This window comes from Castanea sativa, chromosome 12 (genome assembly GCF_040712315.1).
Source record: "Castanea sativa cultivar Marrone di Chiusa Pesio chromosome 12, ASM4071231v1".
Lineage (NCBI taxonomy): Eukaryota > Viridiplantae > Streptophyta > Magnoliopsida > Fagales > Fagaceae > Castanea > Castanea sativa.
The window spans coordinates 11,778,254-11,796,183 of NC_134024.1; the positions used below are offsets into that span (position 1 = coordinate 11,778,254).

The following is a 17,930-nucleotide window of genomic DNA, read 5'->3' on the forward strand; positions in this document are numbered from 1 at the left end:
GGATAGAGCCCAAGGGAAGCAGGCTATATTAATCAGAGAAAGCCCAAAAGATTACTCTTTAGGCTGTTCACTAAAATTCTAGCAGCACTCAAAAGGAGTACAATTGCATTACAAGCTACATTACAGAGGAGATTCCTGGCCGAACAAGTGCATCTCAAAAAGTTACTGTTGTGTGTCAAAATGGAAGTTCAAGATAAAACAGGTCCTGCAGTAAAGCAAGTTCACATCCAAACAAATAATTAACGCTTGACCCATTGAAAGCTCTTTCTTGCTTTAGCTTTGCCCGGTTTTTTCCTTTCCACCACACGTGAGTCCCTTGTCAAGAAACCAGCTGGTAAACAAATTAGCTGTTTTAGTTTTTGATAATTATAAGATCAATATAAATTAATAATCAGAATTCAGAATGCAAGAACTAGCCTTGTAAAGATGCATGGCCACAAATTATATTTGAAAGAGCTACCCGGTAAAGTGGGAAAGAGTTTTTTTTTTTTTTTAATGTTTTCCTCAGAATATGGTGTGATGTGCAATATATGGTATATTAACCCTATTAGGCAGAAAAAAAGAATATATAAAAAGTTAATATGTATTTAGAGATTATACCATCTCTGAGTGCGGGTCGTAGGTCTGGTTCCCAATTTTGCAAGGCCCTGCTGATCCCCAACCGAATAGCTCCGACTTGACCTGTCACCAAGTTCAGGCTATTAGTTCATGAGGTCAGCAATTAAGTTACTGGTTTATAGATAGTACAAGAATATAGAGCTCATAGTCATATATTAAAAAATCAGGAAAGGAAAGGAATCAGCTTCCACTGTAATATTAATACTACAAGGCCAAAGCCCAGAAGCTATTTGTAAATTATACACTTCAACCACAACTAACACCACCCCCCCCCCCCCCCCCCTCCCCTCTCAAAAAAAAAAGTAATCAAAAAGGTCTAATAACTTAGTCCATGTATGTTTCCAACACGTGCAGGCAGAGCTAATATGATGAAATAGCCGAGATTGTCTAAATTAAATCACCAACACTCAATCACAAATATAATTTAGATTTTCTTGAGAAGATACATACATATGGGCATTTCTTCTTTCTTTACATTGGTTTTCAAAAATAAAAATAAAAAACCTAAAAAGAGGTTGGAAATTTTTCATATAAAAAGGAACACTAATGAACAAAAAAAACAAAGCAAACACTATAAACCAGGATTCAAAAAAAAATGTAAGGTTTTTCTTAGCAGGTAGTGATACAACTCAGACAAAAGTCTTGGAACTTCCCCCCACCTTTATGTAGGGGGAAGGTGCCATTTGGCCCAAAGACCATAGGTAGCGGCAAAAACCAGAAAGGTTAAGACAAAAGTCCCAACTAATATCCTCAGTAAAGATGGCACCCTTTCTGGACAAGGAAACAAGGTAATGATATTCTGAACTTGAAATGGATGTCAAGGAGCACCGATTCAGTTTATCAATTTCAATCACCTTTATAATCTATAATACATCTACAAACCTTATGAACACATCTCCTTCTGGCATCTTGTATTCCACCGCTAGCATACAGTTTAGAAAAGGTCAAGACGACTGTTTCTTATAATCTGTCACATTACAACCTCCTATTCCAGCACTCTATATGAAAAGGCAAGGGGGCTTCATATTAGGAGGGATGTTGGGAGTGACAGTCTACATTAGTGCCTTAATGGAAGTAAATTCGATACTCGGTCCATTTACCATGAGCTTCAGGATGCTCCTAACTCCATCTTCCCTTGGAAAGGAATTTGGAAAGTAAAGGTTCCTAAAAGGGTGGCTTTCTTTATGTCGACAACAGCTCATTATCAAATTCTTACTTTGGATAATCTCATGAGTAGGGGTCTCCCTTTGGCGAATCAGTGTCGTATGTGCCGTTGTAATGGGGAATCTGTGGATCATCTCCTTCTTCATTGTCATGTAGCACATTCTTTATGGGTGCATATGCTTTAGGTTTTTGGGATTCAATGGGTCATGCCAGGCTCTATAACAAGTTTATTATTTTGTTGGAGACACTAACTTGGGAAACATTATTCAGATATTTTGAATTTGGTTTCAGGTTGTTTAAGGTGGATTGTTTGGATGGAACAAATCATTGCTCCATTGATAATACTAAGAAATCATTGGTTTAGTTAAAAGGTTTGTGCCAGCGAACACTTTTTGGTTGGTCTTGGGGTTTCCTTGGATTGTTCTTCTATCATAGAGTTCCTCTTTTCTCTTAGAATAGTCTCTTGATTTTTCTGTTTCTTTGCCTTTTGTTGTTGTTGTTGTTGTTTTTTTTTTTTTTTTTTTTTTGTGTGTGCTCATGATTGTGAACACCTTGTATTCTTTCTTTTTTTTTTCTTTTTTTTTTTTGTACCCATGATTGTGAACACCTTGTATTTTTCTTTTCTTTATCTTTTATCAATAATATTACACTCATTACCTATCAAAAAAGAGATGATAACGAAAAAGAAAAATAGATGCTAATCAATTGGAGTAGGCTAATTTCAGGGAGAGTCAATTGCTAGAAACTGAGAGACAGATAGTATAAACACACCCAAGGAATCACCAATACAGTGCAGTCCTTAATGAGGTATATTTTACAGTGGTAATCATCTTAATACAGCTATTCAAGAGGGCAAAGATATGGGGACAGAAAATGCCAGGTAGAAGCAAGTTTGGATGGCTGAAGTAGAGATGTAGAATCCACAAACAATCAGTGTCAATAGACTTTCAACCAAATAGCATCTCCTCCCACATAAAAAAGAGATGGAGGGTGAGGTCATGGGTACAATCATGTATAGGTGTATCAGTTGTATATACCAATCAAAAGAAAATCAAATAAATAACAAACGCCGCACCAAGCATGCTGAGGCAGAGGAAGGAATATGATGGGAAGCAGGGATTGTGTAACATACTTTTTTTGGAAGAAATTTTATTAGAAAATACAATCTATTCCCCCAGAAATTACAATATAAGATTCAAGGAATGAACACACAAAATCAGTTGGAAAACTGAGCAACAATACTTGCTAGGTAAGGAGCTTATGAGAATGTAAAGATGGTTTGGTAAGCAAATACTGACAAAAAATATATATGATACCAGAGAGAGAGAGAGAGAGAGATGGAGTTCAATGGGTCATGCCAGGCTTTGTTGCATGTTTGCTATTTTGTTGGAGAAATTGGCTTAGGAAGTATAAATCAGATATTTGGAATTTGGTTCTAGGTTGTTTGATAAGGATTGTTAGGTCAGAGCGGAATCATCGCTTATTTAAAAATACTGAAAAATCATTGGATCATTTAAAAGATTTGTGTCAGCAAACTCTATTTGATTGGTATCGGTGTTGGGGTTCCTCAAAATGTTCATCCAGCATTTAGTTTCTTGCTTCTCTTAGTATAGCCCTTTGATTTTTTTGTCCTTCTGTTTTCTTTACTGTTTGCCCTTTTGTGTTCGTCATCGTGGATCCTTTGTTTCTTATTTTTTTATGATCAATAATACTACTCTTATTACCTATCAAAGAGAGAGAGAGAGAGAGAGAGAGAGAGACACACACGCTGAATGAAGCTGCTTTCAGTATGCTTGGCTAACATCAAAGCTATTTTTGAACCAGGCTTATGCTCAGTTAATATTTTAAGTGATCTATAATAAAGGGCAAGTAGACAAAGCAATCAAAAGAATTCAACTTGTGCTCAGTACAACTACTGGTTCTTAACATAGGAACATCTTCTTTTCTTTTTATTTTTCTTTTTGGGGAAGGCCGGATGGGGTGGGGTCAAACTCAGAAATGATGTGGAAGGAAAAACTAGTTCAACTACTGATTGCTATTGACAGAAAGATGTGAGTCGATGTAAAAGGCACTATTTTCATATGTAGATAAGTTTAAAGGCCAAAATGAAGAACAAATTATGTGTCGAGAACAAAGACAAACTAGTAATATGAGTAATGACTATACATGTATCTCAATCCTCATACGTAAGAAGAAAGCGTTGATTCTATATTGGTGTTATACGTGCAAAAGTAATGGAGAATCGGTAAACCATCTTTTACTCATTGTCCTATTGATTATGAGTTGTGGTCTATGGTGCTCACCTTGTTTGGTATCCACTAGGCGATGCCAAAGACTGTAGTTGAGCTCCTTGCTTGTTGGCAAGGAAATTTTGGTCATCATCGTAATGGTGTTATTTGGATGGCTGTCCCTCATTGTTTGATATGGTGCATTTGGCGGGAGAGAGACAACCGGTGTTTTGAAGATTCTGAAAGGACTATAGTTGATTTAAAACTTTTCTTCTTTAAATCTCTATCGAATTGGATGTCTATCACCAAAAGTCATTCTATTTCTTCGGTCTATGATTTGATGGATGCTTGTAATTTATGTATTTGATTATGTTGGTTCCCAGCTGAATACTTCCCGTATACTCGGGTGACTCATTATTAAGTTCTTGAATAAAATTTCCTTTACTTATCAAAAAAAAAAAAAAAAAAAAAGTATCTCAATCCTCATCCATTTAATAAAAGAAACCCCCTTTGAGATATTGTTTAGCTGGAAGCCTAAACGTCTACAGATGGCACGTATCCCGGTCTCGAATGGATATTTTGGATTCTCTATCTATTCTATTGTAATTTCAGGGGTACAGCCCAGTAAACAGCCAGTGTACTTTAGCAATCTTTCTCTGTTATGGAATAAATTTTCATACACTTAGAAATATAGTCCCAGCCTATTCCAGCCACACTAGCCTTACTGCCTTATCCAATCTGGCCAAAGCTTGGCTTGCATAGTTAAAAAATTAAGGATTCCCAACCCATTTTGAACTGAGATTAACCACCATGGATACACACAAGTCACTATTTCAGGACAACATGAAAATCAGAGAACAAATTGGGAAGTCTGGTCAAAAATTTAGAAGTACAAATATGAATGATCAGACTAAGAAGCATGTACTTCAAAGTTCAAAACTAAAATGATCTCATAGGTACATATATAGATTTGCTATGTATAAGTGATGGAAGACATTAAAAATTTTCTACTACCTTTAATTACCACATATATAAATATATATATATATATATATATTATATCAGTTTATACTAACATATTCAATAAAAGTAACAATATACTCAAATTGGAACGTAAAAACAAAATAAGAGAACTAAATCCTAGGTGTTTGGTTAGTAGAAGATGTCTTTGCTGAATAGAACTCAAGTAAGTGCAAAACAGAGTTGGTGGAACATCCCCTCATTCATTGCTCAGTAGCTAGGAAACTTTTAACCTTCTGTGGATTATGCCTGAATCCATGAAAGATCTATCCAAAACTCAGGAGGTTACAAGATTGACAAGCCTTCTTAGCCTATATTACATAATTTATATGGGTTTATTAATCATTTTAATTTATGCAAAATAAGATTAGCTATAAAAATATATACATGCATTTGTTTTACATTCTCCAGACGAAGCATATTCATACCATATCAAAAAGAATAATTTGGCCCAAATTAAGTCATAACAGATAGTGGGATGAAAAAAGAAGAAGCATGTGATAAGATCAAAGTGCTCCCTAATTTTCAACTTGCATAAACTGAACTCAACAAAATAAAAAATTTATACCTTTTAGCAGAATTTTAGCTACAAACACTTAACTCACCTGAGACACCACCTCCTTTCACAGTACAGTTGACATCCCAAAGGCCCAAAGTCTTTGTCTCTGAAAAAGGTCGCAGGAGTGCAGCACGATGATCAAGCATGGGAAAATAGACATCGAATTCTTTATCATTAACTACGAATTTTCCATCACCAGGTTGAAGAAAGACACGGGCTATACTGCATTTTCTCCTCCCTGTTCCATAAGCTCTTCCCTTCTCATCTACTTGTCTCACTCTTGCTTTGGCAACTTCCTCCTGTTTCTGGCGCTCTATTTCGGCTCTTGAGGATTTTCTTGTATTTTTCTCATATCGCATTTCCTCTATTTCACTTAATGGAGGTAATCCCTCAATCCCTTCTAAGTCCTTGAGGGCAATCAAACTGTCCAGCATTTCATCTGTGATTCCAGATGCAGCAATAAGGTCACCAAATGCACGATTTGGACCTGCAATCAGAAACACAGAATCAGTACACATTTCACTGCTTATTTGTAAACTTGATATGAGAAAAGTGATGGGTTTCACCATGATAGTTTAAGCTAGTAAACAACCACCAATTAAGTCAAACTTACTCAAACTCCTTTCAGTCAAGCTTGTTTTCACTCAATCAAGTTGAAGTTGTATTGGAAATTTACTAAACGTCTAAACCAAAACCAACACTTGGCTTGGCCTGGCTAAGCTACCATTCTCAATAACATAAAAAAATAAATAAAAATAAATAAAAAATAAAAAATAAAAAAATCTCAAGGAAATCAAGAAAATAAAAAGAGCATGACATTCAAATTCAACAGCAACAACCAAATCTTACTCCTATAATTTTGGTGTCTGCAATGGATTCCAGACATATTAGATAAGGTGAACCACATTTATTCTTTTCTGCCATTCTATTCTATCTAAAGCCATACTCTCTATTACTTCCTTAATTAACATTTTTTCATTACTATTTCTATCATTGTTATTTTTGGTATTCCTCTACCTTTTTCCGTTCCCTTAACTTAAATCAAACTCACCCTCTCATTGGAGAAGGTATTTGGTATCAAATGATCCCATGTTAGTGGTATCAAAAATTAATAAGTGTGAGACATATCAACAACAAATGACTAACCCACTAACAATTGAAAGACATGTGTTAGTGGGTAGTTATTTTTGAACACGTGTCTCTCTCATTTATTGGATTTTGATACGGGGTGACGGGGTATCATTTGATACAAAATACTTTTTCCTCTCGTTGGCTCCAATAACCAGCATGACATTTATATTCACCAATCAAAATTTCCTAAGCTACAAACTTAACAAAAAGCCTATATACCATGTTCAATATCGTCATTAAGAATTCTACCATCAAGTATTTACATAAAAATAGCCTTTTTATTATATTTGATTATAAATCCTGAGAAGAATTACTTGGCAAGAGAAAATAGTTGGTGAAAAGTATAAATGCAGTATTCCCATTCCTAGTCACAGACCAATAAAACAGAAATCCCATTTTTTTTCTTTCTTTGGTCTAAAAATATAGAAATGCATCCGAAATACCCATCATCCAAAATGATCAATTATATGGGGTGGTCTCATTTCTTGAAAATTGGGTATAGTAAGTCAAATTTTGCTATACTAATTTAGAAACCCATATGCAAAAACTAATATCCAAAAAACCAAAAATAAAATTATGCTCTAAATAATACAATGTACCATTGAGTACAGCAGTGAGCTCTTGTTTCTCTCTCTCTAAAATCAATGCCGCCTTTCTCTTTCCTCTCTCCTCATCATCGCCATCACCACCACCACTAGTACAGCTAACACTACTCTCACCCGCGGTATCGCCGAGCTCCCGTACACCCACCTCCTCCTCCTTCAATCCGAACACGTCGTCCTTGTCCTCGTCAACAAGGTTCCAGGGCTTGTACTCCACGTCCTCGCCACTCTTCACTCCAATCGCCTCGCTCGATTTCAACCATGAGTCCACGTCTTCGTTTCCGGCCGGAGAGTCCTGGCTGAAGAACTGGTCGAATTTCGAATCGCTCTCGTGGGAAAGGTTCCATGAAGTCGATGAAGGTGGGTCTCTGCCATTGTTGTTGGAGGAGGAGAAGAAGAATTTGGGGATGAAATTGGGGTTTGGGATTTGTGGGGTTTGGGGATGTGAATGGGATTTTGGGGAAATTAGGGTTAGACGACGGAGGTGCGAGGGTTTAGGAAGGAGACGAGAGAGCATGGTGGTGAAGGTGAATCACAGTTCACAGAGAGTGAGAGAGAGAGAGAGAGTTTAGGGAGGTTTGGACCGTTTGGTTTTGGTAGGGTTTTAGAAATGGAAAGAAGGGTCCGGGACAGTCCAATTGTAGAAATTGGGCCGGTAACTCAGATGGATTTGGCTGTCTTGGCCCGTTTGGAAGAAAGGAAACCCAATGGTCTAATAAAATTATATATATTTTTAAGATTGAAAATTTGCTAATCCGTACGTTTACACCGTCCAACAAGGACAAAAACACTAAAACTTCTATCACGTTTAAATATTAAGAGAAAAGTCACTCTGGTTCACTAAAATATTGACTAATTTAGAGCATAACATGGGCTCATGAATGCACACCTTTGGCTAATTTAATTCAATGGAGAGATAAATCAGTAGCTATTTTCATTGTGCAAGCAAGATTGGTTGAATTAGCCCATTTTTCTATAGGTTATGTGGGGGTAATAAGTCCAAGAGTACATATCCATGTATATACTGGACCAGAAACCCAATTCGAGAACAGATAAATATCTTTCTAAGAATCCGTGTTGATAAGTAAAGAGGTAAAAGCTGATCATGATCATTCAAGAAGGTGGTACGAGGAGGTATACTTCCTCGGCTGAACAAAGCCGAGGTCAGAAGGTGCTGTCTACCACCTTGAAACAATGTTCTAGGAGATTCTGTAAATAAGGCTATACATTGTGAGAGCACAGGATAAGGAAAGACCATGAAATATCTAAGAGAAAGTTGCTACCACCACATTGAATACTTTGTAACTAACTCTTTGGTCGTATTAATGAAAAAGTGATGTCTGAGCAACAGTGTTTAGCTTTACAGCTACTTCCAAAGGCTTCAAGAAGGTGCTGATAGGACAAGTATCCATACTAACAATTTAATCCATACGTGGAGGGTACAGAGAGGAGGAACGATGATATAAAAGGGAGAGAAGACCCTCGAGATGGGGGGATTGGAGAAGAATGAGAGAAAAATACTGTAGACTGAAGAACAATATTTTTAAGTTGACATTAAGTTAGATGTATAGAATAACCAATCTCCTTGGACTGAGTCTGAGGACGATTTTCCTTATATAAAACTGCTTCATCTTTATTCTATGGTCATCTTGGCCAACTACAATAGATGTACAAACTCATTAAAACCTAGATTTCAAATTCATTATCTATAAATTCATTGTATTAGACTCTTTTGGCCTATTCCTTTCCTATTTTGGGCTTAGGTACAAATTGTGTCCCTACAGGTGATATATTTACTTACGCGGCTTTCTTGATTTCCTCTACATTGGGCAAATTTGGTTAATTCTTATGTGTTATATCATCGATAATATCATTTCTTTCACTTCTCCAATAGAAAAGCTAATACCAAAATTCTAGTCTATAGGCAAAGTAGAGAGTGAAGCTTAAAACCAAAGTCCAGTAGTGTTTCCAAACGAGACAAATTGTTTTTTTTTTTTTCTCATCTACAGCCACTCAAGTAGTCTCTGATAATTGTATAAGAGATCTGACATTCAATCTCTGCCTACACCAAAAACTGATTAGTGTCTTGATCTGATAATAAAAAACTATTATTAATAGTGGATACTATAGGTTGAAACCCTTTAAAAAAAAATAGTTACTGTAAATTAGCAAAATAATTTAAACTTAATATTTTCTCTCTCCTCTCTTCACATCTTTTTTATATTTTTTTTATACAGTTGTTGAAAAGGAATAAAAAGATTAAATTTTTTTTTTTTAATGAGATAAGAAAATAATAAATAAAAAATAGGGTGAGAAATAAATTATAAAAAAATACCTGGGCAAAATGTAAAAGACAAAAACAACCACGCGTTAAAAAAAAAAAAAAAAAAAAAAAAACCTAAACGCCATACCCTTAAACCAAACGGCACACCCCTCAAAGAAAGATGAATCTCCGTTTGATGAAATACAAAGGTCTCTTCCTCCTTCCAATTATCAGCTTGACACCCCCGTTCTGTTTCGCTTCTTTTCTGCAACACCAAATACCCAAAGGTCAGCATTTTGTTACTTGCTCTTTATTTTGATGCTTTCTTCCCGATTTATCACAATCCAGGTTCTTTTTTTTTTTTTTTTTTTTCTTTTTTTAATGGGGTTTAGCCCTTGAATATTTGTAAAAAAAGAAAAAAATGTTTACCCTTGAATGGTTCACTTTTCAATGCTGCTATGAGCATCTATATCTGAAACTTAAAAAAAGTCTAAAACATGTTTTGTGCTAAAAACTAATGTTTTCACTTATTGAATTTGATTGACGCCTGTAAAACTGTTGTGTGCCCATTAAATTTTTTTTTAGATGGTTAGAGATTCTTTTTTTATTTATTTATTATTATTTATATTTTGTCATTCCTTTAATAATGACACTAATCTATAATATTTTCCAGTTTCATTGCTAAAGTTTATAGTTTAAATTGGTTAGGATTGAAAACTGATACTGTCAATGTACAAATTAACCCTCTCTCTACCAATTTTATTGGAATTCTTCTATCTCTATAATACTATTGGGATTATATTCACTTATGCTATGTTTGGAAGTTTTGAGAGAGAGAGAGAGAGGAGGGTAGAGGAAAGGAGAGTAGTGGAGAAGAGAGTAAAGAGGAATGATTATCCTCCACCTTGTTTGGATGTATTTAAAGTTAAGTAAGGGAGAAGTGAATAATTAGTTTTTTTATTTATAATTTTGTTAATTTAATAAGGGCAAATTTGGTAATTCATTTGGTTAAGTATTTTTATGTTCCACTTATCTCCCTCTAAATCTCTCCAATTTGGAGGAATTAAAAATGAGGGGCTAGAAGTAGTTCAAACCCCTCCAAATCCCTCTTCCTCCTTCCTTAAAAAACATTCAAATAAGGTAATTTAATTACTCTCCCTCCCTTTACTCTACTCCCCTCCTTTTTTTAACATCCAAAGATAGCATTAAGTATTTGAAATCACCTAAATTGAACACAATCTTTAAATTCTCCACTATTTGTGAGATTTGCATATTGTACTCTATATGTGCTTTGCTGTGTTAAAAAAAAAAAAAAAAAAAAATTTGATGCATTGTCTTAGAGATTATTATTGTGGATGTTTGATAGCAATGTTACGAACTACTACATTATGTGTATTTGAACACGAACACGAGCATAATCATAATATAACTAATGTCCTTCTTATTTTATCTAAAGTCTATAACTTCACCTTTTGATTCCATTGTACCTTTACCTTTGTCTTGGAATTTTAAAAGTTTGTATGTTTTCATTATAGATAAAAGCCTATGTTACAAAAAATATATAACAATAACAGTAGATGAAGAAGAAATTAGCTTGATGAAACTTTTTTTTTTCTTTTTTTGTGTTTCAGTAAACGGGTAACATTTAGTCAATGGGATTTGAATCTGAATTTGATGTGGTAGCTGTTCTTAATTGGTAGACTCTCTTTGAGTCCAGATTGTTCGATTAAAATCCCAAAAAAAAAACTTTTTGTCACTTGCCAAAACTTGCAAATCATTCCAAATCATTCTTAAGATATGTGGATCAGTTTTGCCAATTGAATAGTGGTTTATAGTATTGATATCATATTTCTACTCCAAATAATTCTACTGTCAACGCTTTTCATCTTTATGCATATGTAGTACCACCTTAGTACCATAGGTTTGCTATTCTCCACGACGCAAGTCACTACCATCTTAATTATTCTCTACATCATTTTGCACATGTGACCAAACCTACTTCTAGATTTTTTGTGGATGGAATGTGTGTAGGAACTCAGTTTGTATTTTGTAGAACCGGTTTTACATTGATGTTTATCAGGGTTTATGTATTTTCTGACATCTTTTTTTTTTTTTCACGTGTTTTTGTAGAAGCACAGAGGCAAATAAGACCGTTGGTTGTTGTTCAAGAAGAGTTACTGAATTAAATTGAAAGGTCAGGATAGCATAATTTTCCCTCTGTTGCTTTTATTTTTAAATGATTGTCTTTCTCATTTGTTAATGCTTGATAATTAAATAAAAAATAAAAAAATTAGACCAAAAATAGTATACCCAGATTTTCACGTATGTACTCTCTATAACAAAAAATAAAAAACTATTAAAATTACTTTTGATCATTTATAATGTTATCAAAGAAAAAAAATAGTGCAAGAGTAGCACGTCAAAGAAGACGGATGATAATGTTTGAGAAGTGAACCAAAAGAAAATGGCATGGAAGACGAAATAATTTCCAAAGTATGTGTTAGAAATGGTCCTACACAAGCTAGGAAAAACAGGAGAATGGTCGTGGGAAAAATTGGATCCATCTTCTACTAGAGTTTCATTTATATGTTTGATTTAGTTGCTCCATAGGAATGGCCAATATGCATATATTATGCCATTTCTTGAGGCGCCAATTAATTAAAGTGTCAATCATTGTAGGAAACAAAAAAGTCCAATGACATTTTTTTTTTTTTGATAAGTAACGATAAAAATATAATAGAGAAGAACACAGCCCCGTACATAGGAAATGTACTAAAGAGGCAAAAATATCAAGAAACCAAATTACAATGATCAAGCAAAATAGGAAGGGAAAGACAAGAAAAAGATGGTAAAACTAAACACCATTCCAGAAGAGTAAAAAAGAAAAAAGACTTAATCTCAAGAATGGACCGATCGCGACCCTCAAAACTTCTAGAATTCCGTTCCCGCCAGATACACCACATCAAACAGTGCGGCACCATCCTCCAAATCACTATATTGTGATGATGCCTGAAATTGCAAGCCCAACAATCCAATTGATCCACTACCCTTTGCGGCATCACCCAACAAATACCAAACAAGCCTGAAAATACAAATGACACAAACCTCAGAAATTTTTTTATGAAATTTTTTTTGTGTTAAGTTGATTTATACAACTATTATAGAATTGTTATGATATAATGTTTATACAATTAAAGTCTGAAGTTGGTTGATTTCAACACTCAATTAAATTGTATTATGCTAAAATGGATTTTTGGTATTATCTTAATATAGATTTCAAGATTAGATTTCGAAGTCTCTATGAAAGACTCCCTAAATTTAGGTTTTTTCCTTGCAAGTAATTATTTGAATTTTTTTTGGTATTATCTTAATATAAAATGTTTAAATTTTCATTTTTCACCTTTTTTTAGAAACATTAAATTTTCACTTACCATGTGTCTTTGTAATAAATAAAAGTATCCTGCACATTATGCAGGTTATAAGCTAGTATAATTAATTCAAGCTCTCATGTTTACGAGCTTGTTCACAAACACATTACTATGTTTGAGCTTGGCTTGTTTAGTAAATAAACGAACATAAACAAGCTTTTTCTTGAGCCCAGTTCAAGTTGTTCATAGATAACTTGGTTTATTTACAGCTATAAAATGATCCCTTCCCCTACTATAGAGAGAGAGCTTTGCACATACCGTAAATGGGTGTGGTTGAGTGTTGAATGATCAATGGATGTAACATGGTAATGAGATTGAGATACTCAAATTTTATCATTTTATGGGGAAATGGAGATGGAGAAGGGGATGGGGATGGAGATGAGGGCGAGGGAGGACATAGAAATAGGGGAAGACATAACACCTCCAATACCTCCACTCTCATACGCTCTCCACCACTCATTCCTCCACTCCCACTGCTACTCCTGCTTCTCCCCTCTCCCTCTCCCTCTAAATTCCAATTACAATAATACTAAAAACCACCACCATTACTACTACTGCTCCCCTGCCTGTAGTACTACTAGGGTTGTCTCCACCGAAGAACTCCGCATCCTCCAATCCCACCACCACCACCCCTTCTCCTCTGACCTCCGTGCTGCCCTCCGCTTCCTCCAATCCCATCCTGACGATCGCATTGCCGGTTTGCTCACCAATTGCCACAAACTACTACTCCAAGAGGATGATGAGTTTGCGGCCACAATTCGTGAGGGTGCCAAAGCCATAGCCACAGCCACAGACATTGCTTCAGCCTCAGCAGCACTGTGCCTTGTGCTAACTAATGGCGTGGAGGTGCAGGATTATGATGGGCGCAATCTGGGTATAGCAGTATACCCAAAAAACTTCTCATGGATCAATCACAGCTGCTCTCCCAACGCTTCTTACCACTTTTTCCTCTCTCCACCGCCACCCTGTTGCCCCAACTCCACCAAGCTTCGGATTCTTCCCCAACATACTGTCTTAACAAAAGGTGTGTTTCCCTCTCTCTCTACTCATTTTGTTCTTCTCTATTATATTTCAAACTTTAGTCAATCTTCATTGTTAATAGTAAAATGTTATAGATGATGAGGTGTGCCAGGATAATGGTCCCAAAATTGTTGTTAGGAGTATTAAGAGGATTAAGCAAGGGGAGCAAGTCACTGTTACCTACACTAACTTGTTGCAGCCTAAGGTATTCTTTTAATTATTTTAGTATTCTCTACCTTTTGGTTTATCATACCCTTTTTTTCTACTACTATTTCTTTGAATACTATAATTTCTTTTTTGTGGGAAATGTCAACACTAAACTTGGGTGATTATTACAATTATCGTGCTCAAAATTCACCTGAAGCTAAGCATTTATAGTCCAAGTACATTTCATCAAGATGTCTTTGATTCTTTGAAGTCCTTTTCAAGTCTCTGTATTATCTAAATCAATTAGATCTTTTGAACTGATATTTTACATGCAACCTTTTTCCCCAGCAAATGAGGCAATCAGAGTTATGGTCAAGGTATCGATTTATCTGCTGTTGTGAGCGATGTAGTGCTTCACCCCCAACCAATGTGGATCATACTCTGCAGGTAAGAATTGAGGGGAAAAATAAAGGCATAACATCTGTTTGTCTGAATTTTTCATGTCTTTGGATATAATCTATTGACTTATAGTTGTAATTCAATGATTTTTCCTTTTTTCTTTTTTCTTAATTTGCTTTTTGATGGACTTTGTATTGAGTTTATATTTATATTTTCCAAACCTTTGGCTGGATCTATAAATTTTTTTTACAAACACACCTTTTAACATAATTATATCAAACTTGCCAACATTCTTCTTAACATGACTTAATTAAGATTTTAACCCCAAACAGGCAAATATTGACGATTGTTATAGATTCATTTGCATGTATAAATGGTCTCATTTAACTGGACTTCATGAAGTTTAGTTCTAGGAAAATATATGTAATGTTTTCAAATTCTTTACCAAATTACTCTGATTGCTTCCTAATTTATTTTCTAACTCTAGTTCATGCTAGTTTCTGATCCCAAAAAAAAAGTTCATGCTTTTTACTGTCTTAATTACATATCTTATGTTCTCAAAAAGTAGCATAATTCTGCAACGTGGGAAATTATTGATTAGTTATCAATACTAATTGAAATTATCTCCAGTTGCTGTTATTTTTTGCTTTCCTTGCATGCTTCCTAATTCTTGTGACTTCTCAAAAACAAGCACCTTTCAATGCCTTGTGCCATTGGAAGTTTTAACCATATTTACCTTTTTCACCTAGCCTAATTCGCCTCTTTGAACCTAATGTTATCTGTCAGAGATATTACTTAGCAGAATATTACTTTTTTTTTTTTGGTTTAATGGTACGGAGATGCCTGAACTCTCTATGAAAGGGTATCTTCAACTAATTTAACTTTGTGCTATATTCCTCTCCAGGAAATTTCTTCAGCAAGTCTTGATGCTTCCAGTGTGAGTTCTGATCAAAATGTCTATCGCGACTATGCAATAAGAAGGTTGACTGATTACATTGATGATGTGATACTTCAGTATCTTTCATTTGGTGATCCCGAATTGTGTTGCGAGAAGCTTGAAAACTTGTTGACACAAGGTCTCCTTTATGAACAGTTAGAAGGCGGGGAAGTAAAATCACAACCAACCATCAAGTTGCATCCCCTGCACTTCCTCTGTCTAAATGCCTATACTACACTGGCTTCAGCATATAAAGTCCGTGCAAGTGACTTGTTGGGTCTATATTCTGAAATGGATGAGCATCTGTTGGAAGCTCTGGACTTAAGCAGGACCAGCGCAGCATACTCATTATTGCTTGCAGGTGCTACTCACCATCTGTTTCGCTTTGAATCTTCTCTAATTGCAACAGTTGCAAATTTCTGGATAAGTGCCGGGGACTCCTTATTAACTCTTTCTAGAAGTCCTGCATGGAGTGAGTTTGCAAAATGGGATCTGCCTATAGCAAACCCTCCTCTCTTGAAACACATATGCTCTAAGTGCTCACTAATGGATAATTTTAAAGCCATTCTATTTCATAGGGAAGCTCAAAATGCAGATTTTGAGGATATATCTAGTGAGTTCCTTGATTGTGTCACTATCATTACACAAAAGGTTTGGAGTTTTCTTATTCCTGGTTGCTGTTATTTGAGAGCATTTAAACATCCCATTGACTTTAGCTGGCTTGGAACTTCAAAATATTCCAGCTTAAGGGATGTTCGGCCTCATCTTTGCTGCACTGCTGAAGGACATGGTTACACCCTCCAAGAAAGGATGCATATCTTCCAGCTTGGTGTCCATTGCTTATTGTATGGAGGGTATTTAGCAAGCATATGTTACGGTCGACATTCCAATTTGACTAGTCAGGTTCAAAATATTCTAGACTGTGAAGAGTGTTTGATAAATGATTCACATGAATCAGATTGAGTTATGGATTAAAAGGAGTTTTATACTTTGTCCATGTAGTTACTGGTTAACTTGAGCTAGTATTACTAAAATATAAATACATATGATCACACAAGATAACATTTTAACAAATACCATATTTCAGGTTTTAAGTAAATGGCTGATAAAAGTATTATTACGTGTAGTATTGAGTTTTTAAGTAAAAAAAAAAACTAATATGGTAATCTCTTATTAGATGTTGTAAAATATGAGTTTTATACTTCATTCTTGTCAAATTCAACCTTTTAATATATATATATATATATATATAACTCTCAAATAATGAGTTTTTTAGGAAAGAGGACATGAAATTTGTATCTAAAAAAACAAAACAGAAGAACACATTTCCCTGATAAGCTAAAAGAAAAAGGACAAAGATTGGCCTAGGTGTAGAATGGAGACTGCATCCAATTCGTCCTTCAATAAAATCAATAACATGTTTGCAAACTTTCAACTTTGGATTCAACTCTTTTAGTTTATTTAAATTTCCCAATACCTAAAGGATTTGGATTGGATCCATTGCTCCAAATATATTGGACTAACATATGTTTACTTTTTTTTTTTTTCACCGTGTTTTCTCAAAACTTTCAATTAGAGACTAATTACTGTTCGTGTCAGGTAGGCCCACGGAGGGGTAAAGCGCTGACCCAGAAAATTATTTTCAAACCCAAGAAATTCTTTTCAAGTGCAGGTAGCAGGACTTGAACTAGGGAACACACTCAGTCATGCCCAGTATAAGCATCTTGAGATCGAGAGCCCAACCAACTCAGCCAACTCTGGGTTACATATGTTTACTTTTAACCATCTATTAACGAATAAATGCATTAAAGTTATTGGACCAAACTTTATTCTATCTCAAGAACTTTTAGATATATGTAATTGGTTGATACGAGGTCAAATGGATAAGGTCTTATGTTCACACCACAACTTTTATCGAGGAGTGTGATACATGAATACTAGTGATTAATAATCATAAAATAAAGATAAAGAGACGTACAAAAAATTAAAGCTAAAGAGGAAGAAAATGTAAAATTAAAATAAAATAATGACAAAAGAAGGACAAGATAGTTTAAAGAAAAATCCTTGAAATTCATTTTATGTATTTTTATTGAATGTGAATTTTAAAAATCTAACTAGTAAATTGAATAAACTTATTTTTTATGCATAATTTTAGATTATAAAAACTTGAAATTTAAATATTTGATTAATGATATAACTATTGATCTTTAATTTTCTTGAAATTTTACAAATATTGAAGATATAATAAAAGCATGTAATTTAATGGTTAGATTTTTAAAATTTGCGTCAAATAAAAAAAATATAGAATATAGAAAAAGTTAAAAGAGTTGAAGAGAAACTGGGAAGAATAATTTACTTTTTTATTTTTTGAAAAAAAATGAAGAATAATCTACTAAGAATGGAAAATGACTATA

At 34.6% G+C, this 17,930-nt stretch overlaps 2 protein-coding genes across 2 annotated transcripts; one reads left to right on the forward strand and one right to left on the reverse strand.

The window, feature by feature from the left end:
• LOC142619857 (small ribosomal subunit protein uS9m) lies at positions 1 to 7,912 on the reverse strand. Its single transcript, XM_075793194.1, has 4 exons — positions 7,320 to 7,912; positions 5,636 to 6,076; positions 601 to 681; positions 1 to 331 (listed from the first exon to the last, which is right to left on the reverse strand). The coding sequence occupies exons 1-4, from the start codon at positions 7,837 to 7,839 to the stop codon at positions 240 to 242; spliced, it is 1,134 nt and encodes a 377-aa protein (XP_075649309.1). The 5' UTR covers positions 7,840 to 7,912; the 3' UTR covers positions 1 to 239.
• Positions 7,913 to 9,733: 1,821 nt separating this feature from the next.
• LOC142621219 (protein SET DOMAIN GROUP 41) lies at positions 9,734 to 16,590 on the forward strand. Its single transcript, XM_075794537.1, has 6 exons — positions 9,734 to 9,872; positions 11,716 to 11,779; positions 13,223 to 14,037; positions 14,129 to 14,238; positions 14,529 to 14,627; positions 15,484 to 16,590. The coding sequence occupies exons 3-6, from the start codon at positions 13,362 to 13,364 to the stop codon at positions 16,477 to 16,479; spliced, it is 1,881 nt and encodes a 626-aa protein (XP_075650652.1). The 5' UTR covers positions 9,734 to 9,872; positions 11,716 to 11,779; positions 13,223 to 13,361; the 3' UTR covers positions 16,480 to 16,590.
• Positions 16,591 to 17,930: the final 1,340 nt, after the last annotated feature.